The sequence below is a fragment of the Pan troglodytes genome, chromosome 2, assembly GCF_028858775.2.
Source record: "Pan troglodytes isolate AG18354 chromosome 2, NHGRI_mPanTro3-v2.0_pri, whole genome shotgun sequence".
Classification (NCBI taxonomy): Eukaryota; Metazoa; Chordata; class Mammalia; order Primates; family Hominidae; genus Pan; species Pan troglodytes.
In genome coordinates, this window is record NC_086015.1 from 117684597 (window position 1) to 117704284 (window position 19688).

A 19688-nucleotide genomic window follows, 5' to 3' on the forward strand; every position below is an offset into this window, starting at 1 on the left:
TGTACCATCTAATTTGCGTCTTTGGATTTTGTTGATTAGCCATCAACATGTGATTTAAGGAATACTGCATATGAGATGCAGAAATCATGACTCAGTAAGTTATTATTTTAAAGCTCTATTTTGGGATTTATACAGACTTGTGTACAGTCTAGTTTGGCTTTCAATCTAATCTGCAACTATTACTACGAGGCTTTTAGATCAAGTTCCATACCCATGTGTCTCTGGAATTCTACAGTGAGAAGCAAAAGTGCTCAGGAGTTAAGAGAAGCAGACGTCCGAAATTATCTCCATGCATTACCAAAAACCGTGGGCACCACGGCACGGGGAAAACTTACCAGGTACAATGAGCCAGTGACTGTTACTGAATTTCTTAAGATTACACTTTTCCCAACTACTGCAGACTGCTTCAGAATAGAAGAAGGTAAGTAAGCAGGGTGATTACAAGCAATCCTCCTCGGAAGTGAAACTCACTTACTCTTCTAAGTTTACCTCTGTTTTGAATTATTTCAGACAACTCTCATGCCATCAAGCCGACGGACTTTCAAAAAAATAAAAGATGCATTTCTTTACTTGTAAGTATTTGTCTTTGCCAAGGGCTCTCTGATATGGTAGCACAGAAGTTTGCACATTCTAAGGATCTGATGTTTTGCCCTCTTCGGGTATCCCGGCTGGAAGGAGCTATGGTGAAAGGGCACCTAAGGTGAATGGACAGATTGTAGATGGGTGCACATAGGAAAATGTACAGCTCCTACAATGTATTCTGAGGTAAGAGAGCACACAAGTCCATTCCCTATAATTTGAAAATCTCTCTTCTTTTTTTATTTTTTAGAGACAGGATCTCACTCTGTCACCCAGGGTGGAATGCAGTGGGATGATCATGGCTCACTGAAGCCTTAACTTCCTGGGCTCAGGTGATCCTCCCACCTCAAATTCCCAAGTAGCTGGACTACAAGTGCACACCACTATGCCCCGCTAACTGTTTTGTAGAGACGGGGTTTCACTATGTTGCTGAGGCTGGGCTCAAACTCCTGGGCTCAAGTGATAAATCCACACTGGCCTCCCAAAGTGTTGGGATTACAGGCGTGAGCCACCATGCCCAGCGTGAAAATCTCTTATTGACTAGAATGCACTTGAAGACAAAAAGGAACTTAACAGATTAACACTAGAATGTAATGCTATAATATTAATAACACTCTAACCCTTCCCTATACCAAGAAGACAACATTCAGAGAGATTTGAAACTTCTTTCAGCCCCAGTTTCCTTATCTGTAAATGGGGTGTTTTGTAATAAGATTATGCATATTAGTCCTCTTTCATTTTTAGGAAAAAAAAAAAACATACAAATGGGGGAATAAAAGAAGGCAAAGAGATAATGGAGAAACTTCCCAGTCTATTCAGGCCTGAATCCAAGAAGGGACAAGAAGAAGGGCACTGGCTTTTCCTCAAAGTGAAGGATGTAACTGTCTTACACACAATCTCCTCCCATAGATCTAGGGCTTTTCAGCCTCAGTCGTTCTCAGGGGGAAAGGATGGGGACCTGCAACAACTTTCACTTAGGCTGCATCAATTTTAGTTCATATTAATAATTTTCAAGCACTTAAAACTGTAGCCGACACTCAAATTCACGGAGCGCTGGCTGTTTTTCTGGTGCTGCTTTAAGGGCTTTACATACAGTGTTCCATCGAATCCTTCTAATAACCCTATGAGATGCATACTATTTTTATTCTCATTATGCTATTATGCACATGAGGAAATGGAAACATAGGGAGGTTAATTAAAGGCACATAAAATGCATTCATAGGCTGAAGTTCACGTTAAAAAGAGCAAATAAGTAGACCATGGGGGTGAGAAAATATTTTCTGAATATTGGAAAACAACACATAGCCCCAGTCTTAGTCCATTAGCAACATGTTCAAGAAATAGCTTTAGCAGTCTGTTATCATACCTGCCCCCACCCTGAAGGCATATCGGAGGGACCCGAGAGGGCATCAGGAGCCATTCTGCATTGGGATGTTCACAGGGACCTCTCCTCATTGCTTCTAAGTTCACTCTTGGGTGCCAGGTTTGAGGGTGCAGATTCTGATTAGGATATGTCCTGGGGAAGTGGCTTTTTCCTTCTGTTAGTTCTCTGACCCTAATGTAACAAAATCTTTAAACCTGTGTCCCAGAACAACACGCAGGAAAGAATATGAACCTCTAAAAGAAAGGCCCAGTAATGGCACCAGTAGAGTCCAAGGCCTCCAGGTCAAGAACTCCTGCTCTGGAGCAGGGCTGGAAGTGGGGGCACGCTTTGCCTGTATCACTGCCCAGTGAAACCAGGCCTGCTTTGCAGTGCCTGTTAGCATGTCAACCCAGGATTACTTAGGCCACTTCAGGAATCCCAGGATCTAGTCACCCATCTGGGACCTTTAGGTCAGGAAGAAAATGGAATGGGCTAGATTTATGAAAATTGGAAAAAAATCCAGTCAGGTGTACCTATAAAGACCTACAGTATTTCCCTGAGAAAATGACATGTATCCTTTACCCTGGGGTTAACTTCTAAAAGTTTTAGTTTAGAATTTGCATGTGTCTTTTCCATTAGACACAGAGTTATCTTTTGTAGTTCAAACTTATATGCACCTTTCTTTCATTGTCTCCTTTACATCTAAATACCTGGTTAAGATATGAGGCAAAGAGATAATCAGTGATTATATAGGGAAGAACGTGATTACAGTAAAAAATTGAAGGACAAAGTTAATTCAGTTATTGCTTCTTGAAATTCTTTGTAGTATTCTACATGCCACACCAAGTTTTTTAAAAATTCTGTACTCTTTGGTCTAATATCTTGGTATAAAACTGATAACATAACCAAGCTAAAACTAGTGAGGATAAATAAGTAGGAGGAAACTCATTTTTAGAATTGGAGAGGAAAGGAAAAAACTCCTCAAGGTCAATTTTGACATCAACTATAAATTCATTTGGCCTTGTGAAATTATAAAGACTCATGTTCAACATTGTTCCATGTGGTTGTTTATATAATTTTCAGTAGTGACAAAATAATCTCCTTATTTAGTTTTACAGGTAATTTAAGTAGAACAAAGTATCGTTTGATTCAGTTGGTTCCAGATCACCATCCTACAGTAGAAGTATATCAGATACTTTTGTGTACAGGTGGGATTGGCCTTTGGAATGTCTTGGACCATCACAGAAAGCAGCATACTTTAAGTAAACAAATTGAAACCCTCCCTACAAATAATGAATTTGAGGATGTCCCATGACAATGAAGGAGGCCTTGAGAACAACACATAGGTTTGTTATTAGTAATTACAGAGCTACCTGAATTGGGCATATCATGAAAGAAGTACACAGAACATGGCTTTTAAAGAATTATGCTCTGTCATTTCAAAAACAATTGTTTTTAAAAATTGTTTTAAAAATTGTTAAGATGATTTAAATGTTCAAAGTGTATGACACCTATCCTCTGCTTAGTGTTCAGAGATTACTGAGGGTACGGAACTGAGTTAATATTTGTGAAGTAATAATACTTGTAAAACATTATTTCTCATAAGAAATAATAGAAAGCAATGTTGAGAAGAAGTAGAGAAAGAACCAGTATAATATAATTACTGCCTCACTGGGCTTGGGTAGTGCCTTCAAATTCCTTTCGCATATATTTACCATTCCAATGGCCCTGTGAAATGGAAGATCTAATTCCTTCTCACTTTGCCTATTTAATTGCAGAGTCTCCCTTAACACTGGTTTTTCTCAGTCTATAATGGGCTAGGAACTCTTGTATCATAAAAATATTCATTACTCCACTTTTGAGTTACCCATTCATTATTTCTTTTTAAAACATTAAACTTGTACTTTGTAATAGTTGCTTTCCCATTTATCCTATGTTTGCTCCTGAACCCCTCTTTATGGTCTTTTTTGTGACACATCTGATTCTGTTTTCTTGACAACAATCAGGAGGCTAGTAATCCCAAAACCTAAGGTAATCTTTTCCTAGGTCTCTCCCTCGTTGGTGTCTGTGGCACCTGATACTGACTGCTGATCCTTCCTCTCCCTGATGGTCTCTCTGCACTATCCTGGTTTTTCTCCTATCCCTTAGAACCCTCTTTTCTTTTCCTCTATTTATTCATTCTTCATTCTCTTTCTTACCACTCATGTAAATATTTCCCAAGGTTTTGCTTTCCTTTTTTCTCTCAACAAAGACTTCTTTGAAGTTTACTCCCATATTTATGGCTTATAGTGCTCTTGGCCAAAGTGCTAGTCCTAATCTCACGCATTCCTGCTGTGCCCCAGGACCCTGTTTGTAACTCAGTGTTAGTTGTCTCCACTGGGAACACCTGTGGTAGCTCATACTCGGCACTATATAAAATGGAATTCAATTTGATTCCTTTAAATGCTTTTCATCTTTACTTGATACCTTGGAGTTATCTTTGATAACTGCCTTTGTTGTAACTAACACTCAGCTCCCAGAGCTGTCTACCCTCATCCACAAAATCTGTTGCACCTGGATCCTCCCCATTCCTCCTATTACCGCCCCCTTCAGGTCACCAATAGTGTGAAATACTGACAGTGCTGTCTGGACCCTCTCCTTCCTCCAGTTGCTCCTTCTCACATCCAGGCTGCCAAATTAGATCTTCTCAAAATCTTGCTCATGGTAGGCCCTACTTAACACCCTTCCACAGCTCTGCAACAGAGGTGCAAACCCCTCATACCTAGTCCTGATGCCTCATTTCCAGTCTTTCAAAAGAGCTCAAATGGAGCCATGTCTAATAAACCTACCTAGATATTACTGTTAACTGGATTAAAATATACTTTACAAACTTTCTAAATTCTCAGATACTGGTGATGTGAGGATACATATTGTTTTAAGATTCTTGGTGGTGGGGTCTGTTTTTCTCCACCTTTGTGTCCTCATGGAACTCACTGTAGTGACAGGCACAAAAGATATATTCTATACATACTTGCTGAGTGAGTGAATCAATGCTCCGGTGGGTCTCTGTGTATGGGGACATATCTTTAACCTCGCTGCATGGAAGTTGTTTGTGAATGTTATTTGATCTTCTCTACAAGACTCTAAGTCTCTGAGCCTAGGGCTCCAGTTTATAAAACTGCATCCTGCACAATACTTAGCCTGTGGTCCTCCACATTGAAAGCATCCACTATATTGATGGATGAATAGTCCTGACTCCTTTCTGTTCAGAGAACATTAAGTTTGTCCAGAAGCAGACTTAGTAACAGGCAGCATAAATGGTGGGAGAAAGGGCAGGGTTCTGTTTCTGACTCTGTCACTCATTATGCTGGGAAACTTTCGTTATAACACTTGTGTTATTTGGGCCTCAGTTTTCTCATGTGTACAATAATGGGTATAGACCAGGTAACCTTTAATCTTGCACTGCTGATAAAAAGTTAGAACTGGCACACATTCCTCAGAGAGAACAAATGATTCAGAGGCAGAAGAAAAGCAAAAAAGAAAGCAAAAAAAAAAAAAAAAAGGGATTCTGCTGATGAAGTAATAAGGTACGTGATTATGGTACCTAGTGTGAGGTGACTGGTGGAAAGATCCGACTTGAAATTTCCTTAAAGCAAGAAGTCCTTAAAGAATCCTCATGCTTGCTCTCAATCAATCCTAAATGATCCAACTCTAAGGGCAGTAGTGCATGTGGCCTCTTTTATTTTAAGTAAGGATGTGAGAAGTCTTGACAGATTTGGAGAAGCACTAATTTTATATAATGAAATCTGCCATGAACAGAGGAAGCACACATGAAACTGTCACTAGCAGCTGTAGATAAGAATTAAAGATGTATTCCTGCATGGGATGAGATGGCAAGATGAAGAACAGAACCCTGAAAATCAGCATTGGGCCCTAACAATTACATGTGGATAATCATATCTATGCACTGTTTGGGAGAGCAATATGACACAGTGTAACTTGAGCCAATGGGCATTGAGACCAGACTTGCCAAGGGACCTGGGAGGATTTCATAAGAGGACAGACTGTTAGAGTCGGGAAGGGCCACAAATCAATGACAAAGTTCCAGCATGACACCTGTAGGTGACTCTGGCTCCATGAATGAACTTTTCTCAACAATTAGTTATTCTGAGCCAGGTGTGGTGGCTCATGCCTGTAATCCCAGCACTTTGGGAGGCCGAGGCAGACGGATTGCTTGAGCTCAGGATTCGAGACCAACCTGGGCAACATGATAAAATCTCACCTCTAAAAAACAAACAAACAACCCCCCAAAAAACTAGCTGGCTGTGGTGGCACAAGTCTATGTTCCCAGCTACTCAGGAGGCTGGGTGGGAGGATTGCCTGAGCCCAGGAGGCAGAGGTGGCAGTGAGCTGAGATTGCACCGCTGTACTCCAGCCTGGGCAACAGAGCCAGACCCTGTTTAAACAAAAAAGAAATATAAAAAGAAAATTTATTTTGTGATTTACTGATCAAAATCATCACTAGGTCCTTCAGAATACTTTCTTTTTTTTTCCTGAGATGCAGTCTTGCTCTGTCACTAGGCTAGAGTGCAGTGGTGCAATCTCGGCTCACTGCAACCTCCGCCTCCTGGGTTCAAGCGATTCTCCTACCTCAGCCTCCCAAGTAGCTGGGACTAGAGGCACGTGCCACCATGCCCAGCTAATTTTTCTATTTTTAGTAGAGACAGGGTTTCACCATTTGGCCAGGATGGTCTCGATCTCTTGACCTCATGATCTGGCTGCCTTGGTCTCCCAAAGTGCGGGGATTACAGGCGTGAGCCACTGCGCCTGGCCCCCTCAGAATACTTTCTTACTTTGACTGGCTGTGTGGAAGGAAGGGTTCTTTTGCCTATTAGAAAATAAGTAGATGTCTTGCTTTATTATATATTTGGAAAGCAAATGTCTCTAAAATGGATATAGGATTCAGCTCAGCTGAATTATAACAATAGACAATGTTACCCAAATACAAATCTTCCCATGATTAAAATGAGGCAAAGTATAAGAAGGCCTCAGTGTCATAACTGAACTGTTCTGTTTTCTGAAAACTCTGCGCTCTGTTTGTGCCTCTATGGTTTTGCTTCTTTCTGTTCCTTCTGCCTGGAATGCCATTACTTCTGCCTTCTACTTTACAAATGCCCACTCCTTTATGATCCAGTTTAATTTCATTTTTGGTGTGGAGCTCTTTCCACTTCAAGAGGCTCTTTCCTCGGGGGCTCTGTAGCATTTTGTGCATACTGGAACACTTTAATTCTGCATTTATATTTACCCTGTTATGTTCCAAAGTGTGGGGATGGGGTCTCATTCCTATCTTCGTCCCTAATCTTAGCTGAGGACTTGGTGCAGAATGAGGGATCTGATAACATTTGATCAACGACTACATTAATGACTAAACGAATGAATGAATAAGAACGACTACCAGAAATTACTGCATTAAGTGACTATGGAAGAAACCCAGTTAAATTGGTGTTGTAGGGAAATAATAAGTTTTATAAAAAGAGGGCCAATTTAAAAAATAGAGGTAGATTAAGATACAAAGTTTCAAGACCTGTGCTTTTTTAAAATAAGTGTGTCCCCAAATGCACAAAGTGGAAACTCTAGGAAATTAGAGCAAATAAAAAAAACGAACTGGCCTTCCAATGTATAAGTGCTGGACTAAGCACTAAAATCTCTAAATAAAGGGTATAAAAGGTAACGAAAAAATTCCAAAGAGATTATATATCAATTAACTAAGAGGCAGAAAGATGACTTTTTAAAACGGGAAAGACTATCTTTAATGACATGAAATCCACATTTAACAGATGAGGGGCTTACTTGGCAATGAAATGACAGAAAAACAGTTTAAATGAAAAGATAAATATATAATTCCTTACAGAACATAGAATAAAGCAGAATGCAGAACACTGGGGGCAACGAGAGCACTTAGTTGTACCAAAGACACTCTATTACTGCTTAACTGATATGGAATTTATTAGAAAATTAATAACAAGCCATTGGATAGTAACTGTCTGTGGTTGTTATTCCATTCCATTTTGGCTATATTTTCTCTGCAAATTAGTGTGACCCTAAAATGTTTTCAGGATTGTCCAACTTGTCCTAAATTCCATAAATAAACTCTTTCAGAGGATGCTGTTTTTTGCCATGTCTCTATTACGGTTCTTCACAGATGGACCATTTTTGTCCTTCCAAAGTCTAAGAATAACTCTTTCAGTTATCAAGACATACCAAAATCCAGTTCAGCTGCTCCTGTGGGATTCCAGTTAGTTTAGACACATCTGCTGAGATACATGCATTTGAATCCAAATGAAGCTTTTGTTTGATTATACATTTTGAACATTTATGGAGGTTTTCTGGGGCCAAAATGTTTTTCATTTTTTGGCACACCAAACAGAGATCTTCAGTTATAAACACTGCCTTCTGAGCACCTCCAACAGAAATCCAATCTTTTCATGTGAACAGGTGCCTCAGGAAGTTTTTGGAAGGTTTTACACTGAATCAGCTTTCCGATTGGAAACTTTCTGAACATGCAGTCAAATTTGCCAAAGAGACCTTCAAACTTGCTTGAGCAGTTTTCACTCATACAGACATACATTCACACATACAGACAGCCCAAGTAAAAGCAAATCAGAGCCCTGTAAAACTGAAGTATTTTTCTTAAAGGTTAAATATCATATGCAACCAAACTGAACAAAAAGAAATACACAACAGGAGACAGAATGAACGGATAGCACGAGGTTCTTCATTGAGCGTGTCTCCCTTAAAGCCTTACCTAGAGTTTAAGCTATACATCCTTTCAGTAAAGTTTTTTATTTCATCTGGTTTCAAATATATACTCAAGCATTCGCATTTTTAAACACGGCACCATAGAGTATTGCTACTAACGCCTTTCAATCACAAACCCGTTCAAACAGTTATTTTGAAACACTGCCTTCTCTAACACAAATGGGTAAACCAGATTTAAATGTAAAGGAAGAAAAAAAATTACTCTTTAAGTCAGGGGTTCTTTAGCAAAGCCCTCATCTTACCTGATTCCCTATAACTTTTACTTTCCAGTTTGAATACAGCATAGACTAAAAAGTTGTTATAGAGTAAAATAACTTTTTAAGCCTTAAGCCTATAAGTTTTTACAGAGTAAAATCACTCCCCCAGTGGGCATGCCTGCAATTCAAGGGGAAATCTGCTTTCAAGTTGTTCTGATGGCCCTGAACCAGATGCTCTAAGATGGCCAGAAACCTTTGTCTACACCCACTTAGCAGATTTCTGGCTCGTTATCAGGGACTAAAAGGTTTATTCACAGAAATGAATAATTTCCTTCGAAATATCCCTTACCCTATTTACATGCTTGCATATTCCTTCCATTTTGTTTTCCCCCTACAGCTTTACTAAGGGAATTAATTATCTGGAAGAACAGGAACATACAGTAAGTACATCTGAGTTACAGGATGAGACACAGTATGTCATCTATTAGGCCTGGCTAAGACCAGCAGCTGATGCTAAATGGGAAGGAACATGCACCAAATGTTTTTTAATCACAAAGTTAGTAATTAATTGCTCTTTAAAATACATTTTATGCTTCTTTCTGTCTGTGTACATGAAATGCACATTTATTACATGCCAAAAATTACAACATTATGGTTTAAATGTGACTGGCACAGAAGTCCGGAAATCAGAGTTAATGTTCCCACAGCAACTTTAATTCTGTCCGTGTGCACATGTAGAGCTGTAATAGTCTTCCGTTCCAGGATAATACGTATAGATGGTTTTGGGAGGGAAGCTAAAGACCCATATCCTCAACTGTAGTTACAGGAAAAAAATCAAAGGATAAAAGCTGTGCTCCTTTCCACATACGTGGATAAAAACAATGTCCCCACACCCAGTGTTGTGTAATCAGGGAATGAAAGAATCTGCTGTGATGCCAGCACTCAAGGGGACAGTTTCTGTTGCTGTGGGAACCTGAACTTTGCATTTCCTGACTTTGGGGTAATTAAAATGTCAGCCTTAATGTGGCATTAATGGAGTTTGCCATAAAAATCCTCTGTTTTGTTCTCTAAAAAATTGCTTAAAAGTTCAAAATGAGCCAAGTGTACTAAAAATTTTAATCACACAGACTTGGGCGGGTGAAGCAAATGGTTGGGAGGGGGAGGCCAAGGAAGGTGGATGGCAAGAGTTGGAAAAGGAAGAGCCCACTGGCCTCTGTGAGTGTCCAGCCCCAGCGGAGTGATGCTACCTACGGAGCTAAAGTTAAACCCACCCACACAACAGTTTGGAAATGTGTAAAGGTTCAATGAAAAATAAATAAAAACTGTTCATGCGTAAGTGCATCTTGGCAAAGACACAAAAAATGAGACAGTCTGATGAGGCCGGTGTAAAACATGGGAAGGTAAGTCACCACGAATATCAGCTTCCAACAAAAGAAAGACATCAGAATAGGTGGATCTACAGCAGAAGTAGGGAGGATGGCCACAGGGAGGAAAATCACTTCTTTCAATGGGAGCCTTATTTGGGGGAAAACAAAATGGAAGAAATATGCAAGTAAAAGTTCTGGTCGCGTCTATCACATGTATATGACTGTGATGTGCTACAGCTTGATAGCTGTCAAGAAAGGTTTTTCATATGGAGAGCTTCGTCTGCTTTACTGACTTGGTTTAGTCCTGCTTAAGCATTTAAAGGGAGCACTTGGCTCAGCTCATACTCAGCTTGCTTAGTGAGTAACTGCTCTATCAAACACCTAGGGTGTTTTTTACCCTTCAGATTCCATAACTCATCTTAATGCCTTCCATTATCACCATATGAATTTGCTTACCATTAGATTTTTAGCAATGGTGAAGAGGTGGTAAGCTAGGGGGTAATGGGGGAATATTGCTAAAAGGAAATTGTGTTAGTAGGCGCACTGCAAAGCAACATACATTTTAGCAGCAATATTAACCTCATCATCTCACAAAAGAAAGCATATCTCAACTATATTTCTTCTTGTTTGAATACCACTGGGATCTTTTGCCGAATTTGAAGAGGCTCAGGAGGTTAAACAGTCAACTGAGAATTTAGGGGGTCAGACTTGTCATCTTTGCTGTAAAACACAGCCTGTGTCCTTCATATGCAAAAAAGATGGTGGCTTACCCACCCATGTCAGTTCATAGGCAGAGCTGACTTTTCTTTTGTGGCGATGCTTTATCCATCATGTTTTACAACCCAGTCACCAATATGAGTAGTTGCACATTTTCAAGATGCCTGTTCAGAGCCAGGAATGCCGTCTTTGGGCTCAGAACAGAGAATTCCAATAAGAAATGCTCTCACAATGAGAGCAAATCCATAAACACCCCTCGGTACCCAAATGAGTTAACCACAAGCGAGTCTTTCATCTACCTGGGTGTCAGTTTTCTCGGTTTTCTCATCTGTAAATTGGGAAGGATCATACTGACAGGATATGGGCATTAAATCATGACTAAGAATAATTTTGCTAAACACATGACAAATAAAAAGGTGCTATAAAAATTCAAGCACTTGTGAAAGCTTGGAACAACACACACTGGTGGAATGTTTCTGAAGTTAAAGAGACTAACAAGTCAAGGGCACTATTTTTAAATGCCCCAAATCTGTTGGTTCTAAATAGGAACTGAATATTTTACCTTAAAGAAATTAGGCTTTTAAATTAATCTATGGTAAGAATGACATTTGAAAGTAAAAAAAAAAAAAATCCTCTTGAATGCAAGAAGAGCATCCAAAAATTTTAACAGCTTAAAATAAACCTTTTTCCTGTCTTCTCTCAAGCAATCTCCAAATGGACAGATTTCTGTGAATCTTTCCTAAAAACAATTTTCTTCTAAGTGTAGGCTCAAATCAGGACAAACTACAATCCAAATATATTTGGAGAAAAGTATAATCAATTCAAACAACAGGTTGGAACAGAGAAGACTTACACATCTTAATGGCAAAATCAAAGTGACTGTCTAAAAACAGCTGGAGATCAGGTTTCTCCTCCTGGTTTGTTTTTCCAACTGAGCTCACATCCACTGGCTTCCCCAGGGCCACCAAGGAGATGTATGGTGACACCATACTCGCGCTGTTCCTGAAACTTACTTCATGCCAATGCTAAGGCCTGGCCAGAGGATGCTTATGATAAAGCACAATAAGTGAAGCCCAATGCTTTTTCTATTCACAAAACATTCATTTTTGCTGTAACAGAAGATTTCTGGGCTAAGGCAATTCTATGTAATCCATACCCATAAGGTGTGGCAGAAAGCCGGGTAATGAAGACCTGCATGTAGAAACTCCAGGCCCTTCACCACAGGAACGGGCTATTTTCCTGGTGGGAAGGGACAGTGTGCACATGCCTATGGGCACTGTGCCACTCTACTTTCCAATTCTTTCTGTCATTACTATTACATTGAAGATTGCCAGGCAAGAAGGTCCAAGGATGTGACTATTAGGACGGTCCTCAGGACACAGTCCCTGCTTCTGCCCCCTGGTTTCTCTATAGAAGCCTCAACTTCGACTGTTCAAATCACATAGGCCACAGAGATTTGTCTCACGTTACTTCCCTTTTCATTTTCTAGTGACGGCTAGAATATGGTCTTAGCCCAACCTTAAACAGAACAAGCTCTCTTCACCCCAATCCTGCCGCCAGCTCATTTCCCTCTCTTTAGAGACTATCATGATGAAGCAAGTAGAGAATGGAATCTCCTGGACCATTGTCTCTTGCCTTCTTTGCAGAATTTTACATTTGTTCTGTCAGAAAAATAACAATAAAAGATTTAGAATCTCATTTCCTAATAATTTTTGTCTTTGTGGACAAAATTTTATTTTTGAAATAAAACTTTGCAGGTCTTATGTTACTCATTTTAAAGAAGAATATGCCAGTTATTTGCATGTTACCAGACATCCTTTATGGAGATCAGTTCAGAAGACTTGTTGGGTATGTTAAGACTAAAAGGAATATTCTTTTGGATTCGACTCCAAAGTTATTTCATTCCTTTCCATTGTCAACACACATGTTTCTTTTTCTCTGAAGTATTGGGTTACATTTCAGAAAAAGAAAAAAATCTCCTAAACGTGATTTATCAACTTGCTTAAAATAGAATTAGAAGAAGTGACTCCCAGATTAGTGGGAAGATGGCAAAAATAAACAGCAAAGAAGTGATTTCAATAGCGACGATCTCATTAAGCTGCCCATTTCCAAATTTAGCCCTTAGGCAGTTTTTTTAATTAAAAAATATTTTTAACCTGGATTCTCATTGGCTGTGTGAAGTCTGGGTGGCTTCTGAATTCTTGGAAGCCATTCTCTTTTCTTCTGTAAATTTATGCTATCCTTTAACCACTTCAAAATAAATTAAAAACTGGAAAGACAGAAATTCAGCCAAGCTACATGAGACTCCAATAACTAATGCAAATCTGACTTGTGTTATGTAATTTCAAAATGGATGTTTCCTTGTGTCTAACTGGCCTTCTGAGGTCCACATTTGGTTGTTCAATTTAGTAATTGTGGAAGTGCCGTTATCCAGATCAAGAATAAATGGATACCAGCAACAAAACTTCTTTTTCTGGGTTAGTGTTATGAAAAGAACGTGTTTTATGTAATTAATCAGCCTTTTAAGGCCAAATGGCATGTCACCTGGCTTTTAAATACACTCTAGCTTTGAAAACTTATAGATATTGGCTGAATGAAAATGGTGGCACATTACTTTTGGCTGCTTTAGAAGACCAAATGCAAAGAGCTTGCTCTGAAAGTAGAAAAGCCAGAACCCAGGGGAGAAGCACTACTCCAAGCACTGCAAAGACACCATCACCTTAGTGGTGTACTCACAATCAGATGACCTGGTGTGAGCGTGAGAGTTTGTCAGTGAATGTGTTGAGTGGATGAGGGCTGGGTCTGGAGACAAAACAGCTTCAAAGTTCAGGCAGGGAAGGCCCGGCTTGGCGCTGGATCCACCCGGCTGAGTAATCTCATTCTCCTCAGATGCCTTCTGGTTTTCAGCTGTCTTGGGTTTCTTCCTGAAAATAAACAAAGGGCCCTTTGAAGGAACTGACTGCATATTTGGGAAAAGGCATTTTTAGAATCTGTTAAAGATAACTTGATTTTTTTTTTCTGAAGGGGGATGGGAGGGAGTCCAGTATGTCCCTTGTTTTAAAACAAGCTGATTCTTGTTTTTTTTCCCTCCAGTAATGGCCTAACTGGGAACACATGAAAGCATATGGGCCAAGCAAACAGCACCACATTTGGACTCTGTTGGCTGCATAAAAAGACCCTGTCCCAGAACTTTAGACAGCTTGAGCTACGTATGGCTGACATTATCCAAGAAAGCATCCCTCTTCCCCCCTTAGGAGTTTTAACATGGTCTGGAAAAATACTAGTGGAAGTTTTACCGTTCTAGCATTTGTCAGGAAGCTTAGAGACAGGACTCGTGGAGTAATGGGAGAAGCACTGGACTGGGAGTCAGGAGACTTGAGCTACCGTACTAGCTGTGCCTCTAACTTGCTGTGTGGCCTTGGGCACCTCACTTCACCTCTCTGGGCTTCAGTTTCCTCATCTGTAAAATAAAGGGCTTGGATTAGAAGGCCTTAAAGGTTCCTTCCAACTTTAAATTTCTACTCGTGGACTACATTAAGGAACATTCAACTTTCTTGCTCTTATTTAGATTTCATTTTAAATAAAATTTCAAATCACAATTTATATTTGCAGCCTGTACAGATGAGGGGGTAGTGATGGGAGGTTTCTGTTAGAGTAGCAAGTGAAAAGTGAAAAGAAGAGCTTAGATTCTAGTAGCTAAAGAGGGAAGGTGTCATGCAGAGATTTTTCTACTCCAACTCTCATGCAGAGATTTTTCTACTCCAACTCTTTACTCATCCTACGCCTAAGATTTTTGATTTGGTGCATCGTCCTGGAGTTTAGGGTGTGATTGTGTGTTTGGGACATGAGGAAGAGAAGGGTGAAGGGAATTAGAAAGTAATTGTTACTAATTGTTATATGGGGTCAGGAATAGGTAGTAAAACAGCACAGCTATCAGTCAGCTCAGGTCTCCTCTCCCCAGGACAATGCAACTAATATGAAATTAACAAATACTTAGCTTATACTACACAGACCCTAGACCACAGCCAAACTGGTTTATTAGTAATAGTTCCTGAACATTTCTCCAATTCCCTTGGATTTATGTCTTTTTCTATCATTATGTGGACATGACCAGAAAAAGCATTTATTTTATTTGTAGAAGACTATGTGTGGTACAGAATTTGTTGTAAGTAGATTTGTTTCCATGTTTCCCTTGTTTCTATGAGCATGGTAATGGACTTGTTAGGCAGAATATTTTGTATTTAAATTTGTTGTGCTGGGTAGTTAAATCTGCCCTCGCAGAATATGGTGTTATGATTAGTATGCTGTGTTTTCAGTCCAACAGGTTGTGAAATAAAATCTGTTTCTTCAGAGGGCAGGAGGCAGAGATGGCATGGCAAAGATTAGAATAGAGGTGAGGCTGTCAGACATCTTTTTCAGTATGGAGGAAGCCAATACAAGAGAAGCAACAAATTATAAGACCTTATCAATTGATTTTTGAATGGTGACTATGGGAGTAACCCCCAAATCTTGAGTGTCTACATGGACCCTGAAGGAGCTGGTATTCTGATTTTCAGTTTAAAGATGTAGCCAAGATCAAAGTTGCTAAAGCCCAACTCCTTTATTAAAACCAATGCTTTCTCTAAGGTCCATATCTCTATCACTGTTGTCTACCACCAGGTTGGAAACCTCAGCGTCACTATACACCTTCCTTTGCCTTAAAGCCAATTCATCAATAAGTTCTTACAGTTCTGCTTCCTTCAAATTTTTTTTCACATCTGTGTTTCCATTCCAATTTCACTGCAATCACCTACTGCTTTTTATCTAGCTGATTGTTTACTAACTGGCTCTCCATCCTCTTTCACTCCTCTAGGCCTGCTTCTTTGCATTCACTAAATCCAAGATGACTACATTAGCCTGACACTCAAGGTCAGTTCCGTATCTCTTCTAACTTTTTTCATGTGTCCTATATATTGGCCATACTGTACCCTCAGATTTCTTGAATATCCTCCAGAACATCCTGGGAATCTACATTCTGGGCTCTACATCTTTGCTCAAGTTTTCTCTTACTTTGAATATCCCATATTTCATCTCTGCCCTGTTGAAATCATACTTATTATCCTTCATACTTATTAAATGGTGTCTTCATCTTATAACTGTCTTGATTCCTCTCTGCCAGATAGGACTTCACTCCCCACAGTGAATTCCTCCCTAGGTCTTTCTCCGAAATGCCTAAGCTCTTTTTTTTCTTAATCTTATTTCACTCACTCAATTTTATTTCAATAATGGCTATTTATGTGCATATCCCTCTTGTGAGACTGTAAGCTCTCTGAAGGTAAGGAAATGTCTTAGTTATTTTAGTATTCCTAGTGTTCACCTATTCTTTTCTTCTTCCTTCTCCTGTCATTCATTCATTTACATATTCATTTTACAAATATTTATGATGTACCCATGATGTGCCAACATGGGCTAAAGAATAAAACAGGACTGGTTCCTTCCCTCCCAGAGTTTACTGCCTTGTCTATACTATTAAGCAATGTAGCTTAGACAAAGCTGTCATTCAATAATTGATTGTGGACAGAATGAAATGAAGCTGAAATTAAAGTGTATTTTAAGAACGGTCATAGTCTGAATCCCAATTAAGTTTCCTACTTTTTATGCAGCAAGGTAGCAAAACTACCTGACTGGCTGCTTTTGCTTGAAGTCTGTGAGGGGTATTTAATAAGAGCAGGACTATTTTGCTCAGTAAGGCTAGGCTGGCCCTCACGATTCATTTAAATATAGGGTCAAAACAGTAATGACATATGTCACCTAGCAGAAAAAAGTGTTTATTTTTGATATTCATAGACAGGGCCTAGGATACTTTCAGATGTGTGCTTCAGAAAATTAAGAAAGCTTTCTTTCAAACATAAGGACATAGCAAAACCACCAATATATTACTCTTTTATTTTTAACACTGCAAAAATTATATTGTTCTTCATATCAATGCCCTTGTTTCCTTCCCTAGATTCGCTCTTGTTTCCTACCTGACATCTTGTATCACACCCTCCTGTTGCCTCAGTGATCACTTTGGGAGAATATTGATAGCACAGAGGCATTGGAGCTACCTCTATAAACAGGAAATGTTAGCAACTCAACCTTTTTGGCTCACCCCCTTATTTGTCTTATATCACTTTACTTACCCTTATACCACTGGGCTGTTTCCCAACTGTCCAGATAATAGAGAACTGCTCACCATCCTCAGAAGCAATTCATGTCCTATCTCACCCTCTCTAATGGTTCTTCGGACTCCTTTTTCCGGAGCTGAGAAACCCTAAAACATAGCACCCGTTTACGTCTAGACATGCACAGGTGCTGTGAATTGACCCCATTTTTGCAGTTCATAGTTTATTAAGGAGGAAAGAATAAGCCTTGTCATAATTAGTTGAAAATACATTTTGAGGCTGTATAAAAAGAATTATAAACATGGCACATCTGAGGGCAAGTCTTTTCAAGCCTCTGTGGCGATGCACTATTCCCTGGAGCCTTTAGAGGGCAGCAGCACACTGGCTGACTCCGGCGGATTTCAGAGAGGCAAACTCCCGACCAGAACCTTCCTCCTGGTCACCATGCCAAAGGTTGATTTGCCAGGCTCTGGCCTCTCAGTCTCTTTCTTTTCAGTTCTCATTCTCTCTCTCTCTCTCATTCTCTCTCTCTCTCTCATTTTCTCTCTCTCTCTCTCCACCCCCTTCCTCCTCTCTCTCTGTTAAAATTATACACTCTGATGAAGTCGCCCCTCAACCGGAAAATGAAAGCTCCAATGAAAAAGTTAGACAAGCCAACAACAACAAAGAAAGAAACCAGGGAAAAAGGAAAAGGGGGCTGGTGACAGGGAAGGACTTAAGAATAAGAAAAGGGCAGATGTTTCGCAAATATATGCAAAGCAAAACTGGGTGTACCCTGAACACTTCCACAGAGAAACAGACCAATCATTGTGCACTTCCTCCCGCCACACTGGTGGAGCTCTGCATTCAAAAAAAGAAAAGAAAAAAAAAAGGCAAAAAAGCGTGGCCGCAGGCACCCGCCTTTCAACGGTCAGTTCTGACATTCTGACTGAACATCTCTCAATTGTCCAAGGAGAACAAAAACATTTTCATCTCCTCACTGCAAACATTTCTGTTATGAGAAAAGGCTGCTTCAAGAATTGGGAGTGTGTTTTAAGGAGACTGGCGGCCGAGTTAGCCAGCAGAGCCTTCTGGTTTTTAACTCTCATTGTGCTGGCCCCAGCAAGAAGTTTTAGGCTGAAACATAGCAGTGAGTAAGACTGTGGAGGATGTTGGCTCTTTCCTAACTAGACCATATTGTATGTGGAAAGAAATATGCATTAAAACATATTGATGATATGGTAGGTATTAAGCATGTTAAATGCATGGAAATTAACCAGATCGGCGGCATTTGATGTATATATTTCACACTCTTTTGCACATATTGCACACATACAGTGATGGCAATGCTTTCTGCAACATATGGAAAAATAAATATTTTATCTGTGTGAGCTCTTAGCAGTCTCCAGGGTGTTGAGAGTGCTCTCTTCTTTCACCCTATCCCAATTTTCTCTCTTCACTGGGCTCCCACCCTCTCTTGCACGTTAATGTGCCTTTTACTTATCAGCTTGGTCTTTTCCTATCTGGTAAGTAATGTGCCTGTTACTTATCAGATAGGAAAAAATTAGTTGGAACCTCCTATTGGCTCATGATAATTTAGACCAGTGATGCCTCCCCCAATCTTACGGGAGTCGTAACAATTTCCCTACTCATTAAATAGGCTTAGTATCTGGGCAGGAGAGAAAGGGTAGGTGGTAACAAACCACCCCAATAAGGGTGGTAGCGGAACTGCGCTCCACTACCTATTAGCTGTATGTCCTGGGTAGATTACTCCGCATCTCTGAGCCTCATTTTCCTCATCTGTAAAATGGGAATAATAATACCTACTGCTTAGGGTTATTGTGAGGAACAAATGAGATAAGCCATGTAAAGTGATTTGCCTTGTGCTGGCACATGGTAAGAGCTCAATAATGGTAGTTCCTCTCATAGGGATTGTTAGTTCTGTGATATTCATCATGTTAGCTTTAAGAAGACATTTCCGGGCCAGGGGTGGTAGCTCATGCCTGTAATCCCAGCACTTTGGGAAGTCGAGGCGGGCGGATCACGAGGTCAAGTGATCGAGACAATCCTGGCCAACATGGTGAAATCCTGTCTCTACCAAAAATTCAAAAATTAGCTGGGCATGGTGGTGCATGCCTGTAGTCCCAGCTACTCAGGAGGCTGAGGCAGGAGAATTGCTTGAATCCGGGAGTGCAGAGGTTGCAGTGAGCCGAGATGGCGCCACTGCACTGCAGCCTGGAGCAAGAAAAAAACAAAAGAAAAAGAAGACATTTCCCTTCATTTCAGTAATCTGTTTAGATATCTAGATTTTGGGGAGGGGCAAATGGATTGTTATTGTAGCAAAGGCAGAAACAATGTTAGGACCAGCAATCTCTTCCTCAACATTTGATCTTGCCGTATACTTCCTGACATCTCCTTTCTGCTCACATGTTTGTCATTGCTGTGGCTACACTACACCATGAGCTCCTTGAAGCTGAGGGTTGAGCAAGCTGCACTTAGCCTATAGAAGCCCATCAAGCCTGGACACTATGGTCTATTCATTGAG

The 19688-nt window shown here is 40.0% G+C and overlaps 1 protein-coding gene across 50 annotated transcripts in view; it reads right to left on the reverse strand.

Annotated features, from left to right (window-relative positions):
* Positions 1-19688, reverse strand: part of ZBTB20 (zinc finger and BTB domain containing 20) — an 830436-nt gene that overhangs the window by 51888 nt on the left and 758860 nt on the right. For all 50 annotated transcript variants that reach the window (XM_054682140.2, XM_054682141.2, XM_063806117.1 and 47 more), the window contains 2 exons: positions 14318-14481; positions 13758-13945 (listed from right to left, as the gene is read on the reverse strand). In XM_054682140.2, the coding sequence (XP_054538115.1) occupies positions 13758-13945; positions 14318-14328 (199 nt within the window). In that variant the 5' untranslated portion in view covers positions 14329-14481. The remainder of the gene's footprint in view (positions 1-13757; positions 13946-14317; positions 14482-19688) is intronic.